Source organism: Hyperolius riggenbachi, chromosome 8, assembly GCF_040937935.1.
Source record: "Hyperolius riggenbachi isolate aHypRig1 chromosome 8, aHypRig1.pri, whole genome shotgun sequence".
NCBI lineage: Eukaryota > Metazoa > Chordata > Amphibia > Anura > Hyperoliidae > Hyperolius > Hyperolius riggenbachi.
The window spans coordinates 275,743,486-275,758,160 of NC_090653.1; the positions used below are offsets into that span (position 1 = coordinate 275,743,486).

The window sequence follows — 14,675 nt, forward strand, 5'->3', positions numbered from 1 at the left end:
AGGTGGAGGGAGAGGTCACTATGGGTGCTGGGGGAGGTAGAGGTCAGTATGGGTCCTAGGTGGAGGGAGAGGTCAGTATGCCACACTAGGATTCCTGTCTGGGCCTCTTCACTTGAAAGTGTCCCAGGCGAGGGTGGAGCTTCCCGCGGGTGGGCGGGGCTTATCGCGGTCGGGGGCGGAGCTTATTTTGCGCGGCGAGAGGGGCCTTTTTTTGAAGATTTTAAAAAGGGGGGTGCCTGGGCACCCAGAGCACCCCCCTGTGCACGTGCCTGACTACTAAATAATAATAATAAGCGCCTATGGCAGTGCCCAAACCTCCGGTGCAAGCGGGCGCCCAAATTGCTTGCTTCATATGTAAATCCTGATCCTCCGGACCTACCTGCTGGGCCGCTGTTCAGCCTATAGGTCATGGTCATGTTACACTGGGGTCCAACGGCGCACAGCAAGGGGCTGCGGATATCTGCGCGAGTCTTTAAATTTCCCTCCGCCTTTACCACGGCTAGAAGAGTCCCTGAAAGAAATAGGGGAAGAGTCATCATCTGTATAATACAGGAGTCTTTAAAGAGGACCTGAACTCAGAACTTCCTCTCTGCTCTAAAAGATGAGCAACAGCATAATAACCTTTACAGAAAAACATTTGTTATACCTGATACAAATCCTGCAATAACTCTGCAATGTGTCTACTTCCTGCTTTCATGGAAGCAGACATAAGGATAACATCCTGTGTTTTACAAATTAGCTGCTCTGCAGAGGCTGCCAATATTGCTGAGCTGACAAAGCTGAGAGATCAAATTACAGTTGTGATTAGTCACAGATAAGGGGGGGGAATTAGACAGACTAAACTCTAAACACATACAGGGTGCATTTCTCTAGGTTTTCCTTCTGTCCTGTGCGAGAGTTCAGACACACTTTAAGACACAGGACAGCGCACACACATGCAGTGTGCAAGTGTTTTTTCACCTTCAAAAAAGACCGTGGCCCATATGCAATCACTTTTTCTCCTAAGTGATATTTTCACACTTTGGCCCATATGCAATTCACTTTTTCACCTGAGTTTTCTCCTAGGTGATAATTTTAAACTTGCCAAAAAAAATTTCTTTTAAGCCACCAGCAACCAAGAAAATACTTAAAATAATTTTGATAGTACCTTTTCACCAACTTTTTGGTACTTTTTAATTTGCAAAGTGTTGAAAAGTTATTTTATAAAGAAGTTAAAAACTATCTCCTTGGAGAAAACTCCGGAGAAAAAGTGGATTGCATATGGGCCTGTATGTGTAAAGGATGATGTGACACACAAGCATTACTTACGGTTTCCTTCTTCATATCTCTCCCATTTCAGATCGCCAATGCTGACATCCCTCCAACCATCACTGTCCTTTGCAAAATCATACACAGCTGTAAAAAAAACAATGACAGGATTGAAAGCATAGTAAAAGAAAATCCCTCTAATCACTCTGCGGTAATGCAGAAAACAGCTGACTTTACCCAGCACTTAGCAAAATGGCAATTCATAAAAGCGGGTTACTGCATAAAAAGCTGAAATTCCTGAGCAGTGAGGTAAATTACCTCAACACATGTCAGTAAATGTCAATTCATAAAGATTAGAACAGGCGGTAATGACACGAAACATACTGCCTGCTTTGAAGTGGTGATAAGAGCGAAGTCTATGGGGGACTGTGTGATGTTAATGGCAGGGGCAAACCCAGAATTTTCAAGGGGGGATTCCTGAAAGGTCTCCCTCAGCCACGCCCAATACAGTATAATAAGATGGTAGGACAACATGCTGGGTACACATAATGCAATTTCCTGTCCGACTGACAGGTTCTGTCAATTATTTTGTAAATGTCCAATCTGCTCCCGATCGACAACGGGATTGACCAGGAGCAGTTGGGATACAGATACGGTAATAATGAGGACAGTCAACATTGGTAATGAAGAGGAAAGTGACGCATTCACACAGCAGGGCACAGGGCTGTGCTCATACCTGACTCTGCAGATATTCTGCCGTCTCAACGTGTGCCTGTCCCCAGACACTGCACTGGCCCTGGTCTGAGGGGGGATTCTGGGCAGCTGTAATCCCCCCCTGCGTTTGCCTATGAATGGAGACTCACAAGCAGAAGCAGTGAGATCTCCCCTCAGGAAGCAGCAGAGCGATTGGAACAAACAAGGCCTTCCCCTGAATACCTTAGGCTGTGTTGGCTGTTTAACCTCTTGGGTTCCTGTCTTTGAGATGTGCAGGAGCTAGATGTGAAAATCACAAAGCCTGGCATGTGTAAAGTTTCTTGAAGATATTCTAAGCAGTGTCAATTAAATAGATTGTTAAGAAAAACTAATAGACAGATTCAGGGCAAGCAGAGGCAGTATAACAAAACATGCACATCTAAAGGGAAGTTGGGATGCCTCTTTTATTGTAATGCTGTCTCTGCACGGAGAACAGCAATGTAACAACACATAACAACAGGCAGCTACCCTTCTGATGTTACCGCCAGTTACTTTGGTAAATCCCCACACTTCTATAGCAGCTGTGAAAAGGTTTATGAATTAGCACACAAAAGTCTAAAATACCGAATGCTGTATTTTCCCGACCAGATTTTTTACCGCACATCCTTTTATGAATGATAGCCAGTCGTCAAAATGTTTAAAAACATATACAGCAGAGTCTCCGATATCCAGCACCGGCGGGGATCGCCTGATACATGTGCTTGCCGATTGCTTGAGCAGCCGGCCAGTGGCGTAACCAAGGAGGTTGGGGTCCGATGCGAGTTTTACATGGGGCCCCTAGCACTCTGTTGACATGAAGCCCCAAAACCTACCAAGGATAGCTGCAGTGTCAGAAAGGTGTAATCAGAGTAAGGAAATAGCTGGTTAAGGATTCCCACTATCCAGTGTACATACAGAGGTGTTCATTATCAGCACAGCACCAATAAAAAGCTAATAAGATGGATGAGGGAGGTCCAAGGGTCCCGATGCGGTCGCAACCTCTGCGTCCCCTATTGCTACGCCACTGCAACCAGCCAAAAAAGCACAAACACAGCATAAAATACTCACCAAGCCTCCAGCGCCGTCTTCTAACCCTTCTGTAGCTGTTAGCAGCGTGTATGGATCCCTGCGTGTCACCTGACCTGCATTGGGTCACGTGACACCCAGCCTACGCCACCATATCAAGCACCCAACCTGCTAGACAGTGTTGGGTAGGATAACCTGGAGAACTGAGCAGAGATAGTTAATTCCCAGCAGGGCTATACGGTGGTTGCAGGAACTGCAACCCACCTTTGTGAGTATATCTATATAATTTTATCCTCCCTATACCTGGAGATACTGCACCATTGGGCTCCCAGACTCTCCCTACTTCTAGCCTAGGTATTCTTGCCCCTTCCAGAGATAAACTCATACAATTACCGGTACGTTGGTTTTATCAGGTTTACTATACGCCCCAAAAGATTTCTAAATTTTCCAAGGATGTAAGTGATGCTTGTTGGAGTTGCGGACTTTGGCTTCAATTCATCAAAGGGTGTTCGATAACAAAATTCCAGTCCTTAAAATACCGCATTCGGTATTTTACACTTCACTGTGCTAATTCATCAATATTTTCCCATGTGTGGTAGAGGTTCGTTAAGTTACCGAAGTACTACGGCTTCAGTTCATCAAAGGCTGTTAGATAACAGCAGAGTGGTGCAGAGCAGCTTGGAATGTCTCTGTGTTGTTACAAGCTGATAACAATAGAAGGCATCCAGACATCCCTTTATGTAAACGTGTTATATTTACTGTTACTTATACTGCCTCTGCTGCTCTGAATCTGTCCATCAGTGTTTCTTAACATTTTACTTATTTGCTACAACGTAGATAAACTTCCTGGAGACATTACAAATGCCATGCTTGGTGATTTCACCACTTGCATCTTTGCATATTCAAACAGGGACTCAAAGGGTTACACCACCTTTCTCTCTGCTCACTGCCTGGGGGGTCTGAACGCTTGTGTGGAGAAGTCTGTGACCTATCAGCACCTATCAGCGGCACTTGCAGGAGAACATGGGCTGTTTCTATTGGCTGCCTGCTCCTGCTAATCATGAAAACATTCACACAGAAGGCTTTCCAAGCCTGTAACGACAGGGGAGAGCTGGAGATAAACACCGAATGTGCTAGCGAATGTGGTAACCTTGATGAATTAACATTTACTGACATTTGCTGACATGTGTTGAGCACAAGTTGGTAATTTATCTCATTGCTCTGTGATTTCAGCTTCTCATTCGGTAACAGCTTTGATGAATTAACATTTTCTTAAGTGCTCCGTTAACTCAGCTGTTTTCAGCATTACCGAATGCGGTAATGCTTGATGAATTGAAGCCATAGTCCGGGTACATTTAAACATATGGTATGGGATTGTCCACTGATACAATCTTTTGAAACAAAGTTATACAATTTATGGATGCCGAGTTGGGTCTTCATATGAACGACTCTTATAAGTGTTGTCTTTTGGGGCTCCTGGGTGATCTGTCAGTGGGTGCTAACAAAAAGGCACTAATCAGATTATTGTTCTTTTATGCCCAAAAAAAAAACTAATTTTTCTAGAGTGGAAGAAGTGCTCTCTGAAAACAAATGATAAATACAGCATTACCCCTATATCAACTAACTTGGTTAGCTACGGGGTCCGGGGTCTCATGTTACAGTATACTACACGTATTTATTACATAGTGAATTATCTGCACTCCAGTTAAGGATTAGTCACAATTTCTCTGCATGTGACAGGCAACAGTTCCCACCTCCCTCAGCCTCACAAACTGTCTGTGAGGAATACACAAAGCACACACACAGAGCCTGGAGAGGGCGTGCAGGAGGTGTGCACAACTTCTCCCTATCAGCAGAGCCAGCTCCTTCCTCCCCGGGTCGACAAAGCTTGACAAAGAAAAGAAGATTAGATATATTACAGAGACAGTGCAACTATAAAAGGCTGCAGTAATCCAGACTACATTAGAACAGGTATAGGAACTTATAGGATAGAAGAAATAAGGCTGAAAAATTAACAGTTTGCTATCTTTTGAAGTTGTATATACCTCTTCTGATGTTTTTTACACTATCAATTGACTGTTTAAAGTGCTCTGAAAGTCAGCATTTCTAATTTGCTCTAAAAGATTCCTCACATCTTGAAAGCTACTATCCCAGATTTTTTTTTCTAGCAGAACATCACTGAAATGGGCACCTTGTCCTGCTATTCAGCTTCAATCTGCATCCAAATTGTAGATAACAGTATGTTTGTTTACATTCCAATGTTGTAAACACAGTCCAACAAGTGAAAAGGAACTCTGTGTGCTTCAGACACACACACAGTTCAGAAAAGCTTATTAGAAGATGTTAATATATAATAAAATGCAGTTTGAATAAAATGCAATGCCAGCTTTCAGGGTACGATAAATTACACTTTGGAAACTTGTAATTTGTAAACAGACGATATTACTTATGCACAAAAGCAAATATGATACCTGTGTGTGTAATAAAAAGTAAGAAAACACATTTTTATTGAATGTTATGTCAGAGTTTCAGACCACTTTAATGTTTTGTTGTTTGAAAAAAAACAATAAAAAGATTTTTTTTCTTTAAAAGGTATTCTTGGCCCCTACAAGAATCACCAAAGAAAAAAAACCCTATTGCTAGACGGTGTGCCTGCTCAAACTTATGGAAAAAAATAAATTATATATATATATTATACACACAAACACACACATATACATACAGTGTGTGTATATAAATATATATATATATATATATATATATATATATATATATATATATATATATATATATATATATATATATATATATATATACATATATACATATATATACAGTGGTGTGAAAAACTATTTGCCCCCTTCCTGATTTGTTATTCTTTTGCATGTTTGTCACACTTTAATGTTTCTGCTCATCAAAAGCCGTTAACTATTAGTCAAAGATAACATAATTGAACACAAAATGCAGTTTTAAATGATGATTTTTATTATTTAGTGAGGGAAAAAAACTCAAAACCTACATGGCCCTGTGTGAAAAAGTGATTGCCCCCTGAACCTAATAACTGGTTGGGCCACCCTTAGCAGCAATAACTGCAATCAAGCATTTGCGATAACTTGCAACGAGTCTTTTACAGCGCTCTGGAGGAATTTTGGCCCACTCATCTTTGCAGAATTGTTGTAATTCAGCTTTATTTGAGGGTTTTCTAGCATGAACCGCCTTTTTAAGGTCATGGCACAACATCTCAATAGGATTCAGGTCAGGACTTTGACTAGGCCACTCCAAAGTCTTCATTTTGTTTTTCTTCAGCCATTCAGAGGTGGATTTGCTGGTGTGTTTTGGGTCATTGTCCTGCTGCAGCACCCAAGATCGCTTCAGCTTGAGTTGACGAACAGATGGCCGGACATTCTCCTTCAGGATTTTTTGGTAGACAGTAGAATTCATGGTTCCATCTGTCACAGCAAGCCTTCCAGGTCCTAAAGCAGCAAAACAACCCCAGACCATCACACTACCACCACCATAATTTACTGTTGGTATGATGTTCTTTTGCTGAAATGCTGTGTTTCTTCTACACCAGATGTAACAGGACACGCACCTTCCAAAAAGTTCAACTTTTGTCTCGTCGGTCCACAAGGTATTTTCCCAAAAGTCTTGGCAATCATTGAGATGTTTTTAAGCAAAATTGAGACGAGCCTTAATGTTCTTTTTGCTTAAAAGTGGTTTGCGCATTGGATATCTGCCATGCAGGCCGTTTTTGCCCAGTCTCTTTCTTATGGTGGAGTCGTGAACACTGACCTTAATTGAGGCAAGTGAGGCCTGCAGTTCTTTAGATGTTGTCCTGGGGTCTTTTGTGGCCTCTCGGATGAGTTTTCTCTGCGCTCATGGGGTAATTTTGGTCTGCCGGCCACTCCTGGGAAGGTTCATCACTGTTCCATGTTTTTGCCATTTGTGGATAATGGCTCTCACTGTGGTTCACTGGAGTCCCAAAGCTTTAGGAATGGCTTTATAACCTTTACCAGACTGATAGATCTCAATTACAGTACTTTTGTTCTCATTTGTTCCTAAATTTCTTTTGGATCTTGGCATGATGTCTAGCTTTTGAGGTGCTTTTGGTCTACTACTCTGTGTCAGATAGCTCCTATTTAAGTGATTTCTTGATTGAAACAGGTGTGGCAGTAATCAGGCCTGGGGGTGACTACAGAAATTGAACTCAGGTGTGATAAACCACAGTTAAGTTATTTTTTAACAAGGGGGGCAATCACTTTTTCACACAGGGCCATGTAGATTTGGAGTTTTTTTCTCACTAAATAATAAAAATCGTCATTTAAAACTGCATTTTGTGTTCAATTATGTTATCTTTGACTAATAGTTAACGGTTTTTGATGAGCAGAAACATTTAAGTGTGACAAACATGCAAAAGAATAAGAAATCAGGAAGGGGGCAAATAGTTTTTCACACCACTGTATATATATATATATATATACAGGTATATATATATATATATGTGTATATATATATATATATATATATATATATATATATATATATATATATATATACATACATACATACAGGACATACAGGTCTAGGGGCCACCTGTGTCTCTTTATCAAGGCAGCATATCCAGAGAAATATCGCTGGATGGGTATTATGTGTATTATGCTTTTGTGCACCACACTGGCTGATACAGGAATGCATGCCCAGTGATATTTCTCTGGGTTTGATACCATGATAATGAGAAGCACTGCATTTATTTTCAGATAATAAATTGACATTAGGGGTTAACGACATCTACACTATACCACCATATTGAGACAGCCCTCTCTCTTACCTGATACATGTATGCAGTTTTCTATTGCACTGGTAACAGTCTTGTCCACTCCAGGTGATGCCTCGACTGCTTTACTGGAGTTTCCTGTGAACATGATGAATAGACAACAGTCTCAGTAACAAAATGTGGGCAGCACGGTGGCCACTAACTGTCCCTCAGAAGGGCTCACAATCTAATCCTTTGCATAGCATAAAACACTGTAGGAGGCGTCCATAGCTTTTATGATATGATATTGATACCAGTTTTTTAAGGTAAGAGTAATAATAATAATAATAATTGCAGTATTTGTATAGCGCCTTTCTCCTGTCGGACTCAAAGCGCTTGCGAGGCAGCCACTAGAGCGCACTCAGTAGGCAGTAGCAGTTTTAAAGAGACTCCGTAACAAAAATTACATCCTGTTTTTTATCATCCTACAAGTTCCAAAAGCTATTCTAATGTGTTCTGGCTTACTGCAGCACTTTCTACTATCACTGTCTCTGTAATAAATCAATGTATCTTTCCCCTGTCAGAATTGACGGCCTGTGTCTGGAAGGCTGCCAAGTTCTTCAGTGTTGTGGTTCTGCTATGAACTCCCCCTTCCAGGCCCCTCTATGCACACTGCCTGTGTATTATTTAGATTAGGGCAGCTTCTCTCTTCTCTCTTATCTTTTACAAGCTGGATAAATCGTCCTCTGAGCTGGCTGGGCTTTCGCATACTGAGGAATTAGACAAGGGCAAAGCTGTTTGCAGGAAGAAAAGAGCAGCCTGAAACTTCAGTGCATGAGAGATGCAGGGGGAAAGAAACACACAAATGATCTCTTGAGATTCAAAAGGAAGGGTGTATACAGCCTGCTTGTGTATGGATGTATTTTCTATGTGTGGACATACTGTACATCAACCTACTTCCTGTTTTGGTGGCCATTTTGTTTGTTTATAAATAAACTTTTTAAAACTGTTTTTAACCACTTTTAATGCGGCGGGGAGCAGCGAAATTGTGACAGAGGGTAATAGGAGATGTCCCCTAACGCACTGGTATGTTTACTTTTGTGCGATTTTAACAATACAGATTCTCTTTAAGGAGACTTGCCCAAGAAACTCCTTACTGAATAGGTGCTGGCTTACTGAACAGGCAGAGCCGAGATTTGAACCCAGGTCTCCTGTGTCAGAGGCAGAGCCCTTAACCATTACACTATCCAGCCACTGCTTATGATATGAAGACTCATAAACAGGGATAGTAATTAAAATTTATTTCGCACTTTGGACAACGCGTTTCACGACCGTACAGTCGTTTCTTCAGGTCAAGTATTGTGTTTGAAAAAAACGAACAGGGTTGGCACTCAGACTTAAACGTATCATCATAAGAACAATAATACATAACAATCTAGATAAAGGTAAAATTAAAAGGCCTACTAGAAATAAAAAAGAGGGAAACATTTCCAGGACCAGTTCACCTCTATCTTAATACTAATAAGATCTATTTGTAACAGGCTTCTATGAGATCAATTCTTATTCAAAATAAACTATACGATACTTGACCTGAAGAAGCGACTGTACGATCGCGAAACGCGTAGTCCAAAGCGCAAAATAAATTGTTTATTACTATCCCTGTTTATGAGTCTTCATATCAGGTAAGACCTATTACTCTTACCTTAAAAAAACTGGTATCAATATCATATACTCAAAAAGCTATGGGCGCCTCCTACAGTGTTTTATGCTAGACGTTTTACCCCACTTGGAGGGGCTTGCACCACTATAGCAATATAGGGTGTTGTTTTCCAGGAGCAGCGACCTACAAGGCCGAGTGGAGACGGTTATTCTCCGCACGCACTGATAGTGATAGTATACCCACAATTGTGAGTATACTATTATCTACGCTTGTCCAGATATTAGTACGATAATACACGATATCGGGCTCCCGGTGACCTTGGCGTCAATTCACCAGAGAGGATTTACTAAAAGAAAAAAGGTAGGTAGTTTATCTCATGAGGTATTTTAACACTCTGGAGTCAATTCACCAGTGTGAGAGGACAGAGAGAAAAATGTTCGATAGCAAGGGATAATGGAGAGATATGCATGAGGAAAGTGTGAGAAAGCAGAGAGTTAGGTAATTGGTATTAATGATTTACATGGGATACTTTTCCTCTCTGTAAGCTTGAATGTGAAGCATTGTGGGTAGGAGGCGGAGTTTTACCACTACGTGACCAGAGTATTCCCGCCTTTTACTGCCGGATCATATCATAAATCATATCACGAGTGAGTCTGAACTTCTTCACCACCTCTGTCTCAGTAAAATTATCAAGAACTGTTCTCTCACGAAAAATACGAGGGGCGATTAAACAGACCCTCCTCCTGCGCCTTCGTCTCCTCATAATAGAAGCAAGCTCTAAGGCCTAGTGCACACCAGAGCGGTTCGGCTGCGTTTTGCGATCCGCTTGCGGCTGCGGATACGCTTGGGTAATGTATTTCAATGGGCTGGTGCACACCAGAGCGGGAGGCGTTTTGCAGAAACGCATACTCCCGGGCTGCTGCAGATTTTGGATTGCGGAGGCGTTTCTGCCTCAATGTTAAGTATAGGAAAAACGCAAACCGCTCTGAAAAACGGCACTTCAGAGCGGTTTGCCAGGCGGTTTTTGTTACAGTAGCTGTTCAGTAACAGCTTTACTGTAACAATACATGAAATCTACTACACCAAAATCGCTTCACAAAACCGCAAAGTGCTAGCTGAAACGCTACAGAAAAATAAGAAAAAGCGTTTCAAAATCTGCTAGCATTTTGCGGATCTGCTAGCGGTTTTTGGTGTGCACCAGGCCTAACAGAGTAAGCTCAAAAGGCTCCATCTTCCACAGCAGCAGCTGCTGTGTGAAAACCACGATATCTCCAGGTTCATTCAGGGGATAAAGAGATGAAAAAATAACGAATGGCCACACCCCCTTTCTTCCCTGGTGAATTGTGATTTGGAGAAAAACTAACTAACTATCACTTATTTATCTCATACTTATCTCACATTTATCTCTTGCATTTCTCTCTGTCGATATTTTCCCCTATACTTCTGGAGAATTGCTATTTGGAGATATCACAGGAGGTAAATTACCTCCCAAGAGATAAATAGGTTGGTAACCTCTGGTGAATTGACGCCCTTGTGTTTTTTGTCTCCGCTAGTCGAATCTAATCCTTCACATAGTCATATGTCCATCATAGTCTAGGGCCAACTTTAGGGGAAATCCTTATATGTATAATTTGGGTTGTGGAAGGAAACCTGAGTGCCTGGAGGAAACTCACACAGACACAGGCCATTCGCAGGAATAGCGAGCTCCATGAGAATCAATCCTGAAAGCCTCTGGACCATCCAGAGGCTTTTCACTACTGAGGTGAGTATCTATCCTTTTCTCCCCTTCTTCATCATCTGTTTGCTTTAAAAGGAACCTTAACTGAACGGGGGGGGGGGGGGGGGGGGGTAAAGAGTTTCACTTACCTGGGGCTATTACCAGCCCCCTGCAGCAGTCCTGTGCCCTGCCCTCGGAGTCACTCTGGAATCCTCCGGTCCCCCACTGTCACTTATTTTTGTTTTTGACGACTCACCAGTCGGCTGGCCGCCAGGCGTATTATTGGACGCATTCCCTACTGCAACAAAAATATGCGTTGCCGCATATCTACACGTGCGGAATGCGGCAATGCATATTTTTGTATGCAACCGCGCTAACTGCAGTAGGGAATGCGTCCAACAATACGCATGGCGGCCAGCCGACTGGTGAGTCGTCAAAAACGAAACTGAGTGACAGTGGGGGACCGGAGAATTCCAAAGCGGCTTTGAGGGCACAGGACTGCTGCAGGGGGCTGGTAATAGCCCCAGGTAAGTGAAACTATTTACTCCCGTTCAGTTAAGGTTCCCTTTAAGTTTCTGCATAGTCTAATTTTGAAAGTGAACCGAGCAGCATTTTTAGCCCCTAGGGCATCTCAATTGCACATTAAAAATGCATGCTAACAAGATGGCTCAAAAAAATCCCATTCTACCTCTTCTTTACATTTAGAGTTTGTTAGAGGTTTTTTTTATCACCCTCCTTCTGTGGCCTGCCATCCACAGAAAGAGCAGGCAGGACTGCTGTAATTAGCAGTAGCAATGAGCAAACCAAAGCTTTCATTAGCAGGGGGATAAGACATAGTACTTCAAACAGTTTAGAGAAGTCACGATTGATTACATTCACAACTTTCTCTGGATAAATAAGGGCAGCTAGAAGAGAAGGGGGGATGGCAACTCCTACAGCTATTAGAAACTAGGGCAAACTGCAGAAAAAAAAATCTGCTTGGATGGAGATTGCTATTTTATCTTCATCTATAGAGGATAATACTCCATAAGGTGGCCGCATACTTATGGGTGGCCACCACTTTCGACCTTCACATAGATCCTGTCAGATGAACTCTGATCTGAGAGTGATCTATTTGCCACACACTAATAGATTGTTAATAAATTTCAGAATGAAATCTACAGGTAGTCCCGGTTTACGTACGCCCGACTTACGAACGACCCGCCGATACGAACGCCGTGACCATAGCTCCGCCCCGTCGCAATGACCTCACGCCGCCGGGGACAACCTCTTCTGCGTCGTTTTTAATGCACAGCAAGTCGCAACGGATGGTAGATAGAGCACATCTCACCTGATCCTTGGCGGTAGAAGGTCCCATCGTGGTCCCCGGAAGTTGCATAGCCCGTCCTCTTGCTCCGTCCACTGTTCCCGGTGTCGGCTTCTTATGCGTCGCATAATGACGCAATCAGGAAGAGCCCCCTAGTGGCGGCGCTTCCTATTTGCGTCAGGACGGGCTGCGCAGCTTCCGGGGACCACGATGGGACCGTCTACCGCCGAGGATCAGGTGAGATGTGCTCTATCTACCATCCGCTGCGACTTGCTGTGCATTAAAAACGGGGGTCCCGACTTAAGGACAGATTCAGGTTAAGAACGAGGCGACAGTCCCTAACTCGTTCGTTAACTGAGGACTACCTGTATTACAAATCATATCACTGCAGCGTTGCACTGTTCAACCTACAGTAAACGTAAACTGTACCATTCAACACAAATCGTAGTGCCAAATAAATCATGGTGAGTTAAATATTCACCCTGTACCAAGCATCCTGGAGACAGTATAACATCGTCAATGGCCACAGTGCCCACCTCTCCACCAGAAGATCCTTCTATGGTAATCTGAAAAGAAGATGATAGTAGTGAGGACAGACAAACGCGCAGGAACACATCCATTCAGGGGCAGGCCTACCATGACGCAGACTGAAGCTTCTGCTTCAAACGGCAGACTCCCTGGGGTGGCGCCGGGGCAGTGATGTCATGAGGGGGGGTGTGGGTTTGGAAGGGGTGACACCAGCCCAGCAAAAGTGGGGATAGGGGCCAACATCATTCCTCTTTCCATCTCCATGGGCCCCTCTCCTGTGTCTCCTTGCAGAGCGGTGTGTTTTTGTAAATCTATCACCTGTCCATGCGACACGTGCATGCTTCTCGACAGTAAGCTCCTCTCTACCTCCTGTTTCCATACGCGTTATGCAGGGAAACAGGAAGTAGAGAAGATCAGGCTGCCGAGAAGCATGGACGCGTCGCATGGACAGGTGAGAGATTTACAAAAATGCACCGCTGCGCCAGCTCTGCAAGGGGACACAGGAGGAGGGCCCACCCATGGAGAGGGTGGAAGGGGGAATGATGTTGGCTCCCCTCCCCACTTCTTCCTTGTGGTGTCACCCCTTCCAAGCCCTGCAAGAAGAGGGGACATCAGCAAGAAAAGAATTGGCTTCAGGCATCAAATAGTGTAGAACTGCCCCTGCATCCATCCATACCATTTTAGGAAACAAGCACACCTGAATTAAACTGGAAACATTTAGATGAGACCCAGCTCTGTCAATTATATCACTTTTACTGAACCAAATTCCATGAAAGATACATAATAGCAATGCTAGCACATACAGAAGGAGCATTTCAAGAGGGGCATCCTCCTCCCTTGGCTTGACAAATGGATGGAGGATACCTCTCTGGAAACATTGCTTTTGCGCGGGTTAGCCTTGCTATTGTGTATTGTTCATGAATTATTATTATTATTTTTTATTTATATAGTGGCAACATCTTCCCTAGCACTGTACAATGTACAAAAACATACAATAACAGCTCATGTACGGTAGATCCATGAGCAATTCAACATACAGCAAGATCCCTAGTATCCGGCAAAGGTGGGGATTGCCTAATGCTGAAACATGTGCTTGCCGGTTGCTTGAGCGAATGGCTGAAAATAACATTAAACTTCCCCAATGTGTTTGGGTAGACACAAAATTGCACAAGATCTTAGCAGAAGTGTAAAAAATTGGCTTGGTTCTTAAAGTGAATGGGAACCGCATTTAAAAAAATGAGACAGATACTTACCCAAGGAGAGGGAAGGCTCTGGGACCTAAAGAGCCTTCCGGCTCCTCTCCTGGTCCCCTCGTTCCGGTGCTGGCTCGCCCGGTAGCAGTATTTGACTAATTTAGTCAAATACAGCTTTACCCGGCCGAAGGAGGCTTCAGAAGTCTTCAGGAAGCCCGAGTGCTCCTGAAGAAGGGCGGCCCTGTACTGCGCCCGTGCAAGCACGCTCTCTTGCACGCTCACGCCTGTGCAGTATGGAGCTGCACGTCTTTGGGAGGACACGGCTCCTGAAGACTTCCAAATACCCTTTCGGTGGGGGATTGAAATGCGGGGGGGGGGGGGGGGAGCCAGCACAGGATAGAAAGCACCGAGAGAGGAGACAGAAGGCTCTATATGACCCAGAGCCTTCCCTCTCCTTAGGTATTTGCTTCATTTTTTTTTTAAATGCCGTTCCCATTCACTTTAACCCCCTT

The 14,675-nt window shown here is 43.4% G+C and overlaps 1 protein-coding gene across 1 annotated transcript in view; it reads right to left on the reverse strand.

Moving 5' to 3' along the window:
* MAMDC4 (MAM domain containing 4) overlaps positions 1 to 14,675 on the reverse strand; it is a 138,309-nt gene that overhangs the window by 62,145 nt on the left and 61,489 nt on the right. The window contains exons 11-14 of the mRNA XM_068248950.1: positions 12,924 to 13,008; positions 7,835 to 7,918; positions 1,309 to 1,395; positions 380 to 511 (exon numbers count right to left, since the gene is read on the reverse strand). Of these exons, the coding sequence (XP_068105051.1) occupies positions 380 to 511; positions 1,309 to 1,395; positions 7,835 to 7,918; positions 12,924 to 13,008 (388 nt within the window). The remainder of the gene's footprint in view (positions 1 to 379; positions 512 to 1,308; positions 1,396 to 7,834; positions 7,919 to 12,923; positions 13,009 to 14,675) is intronic.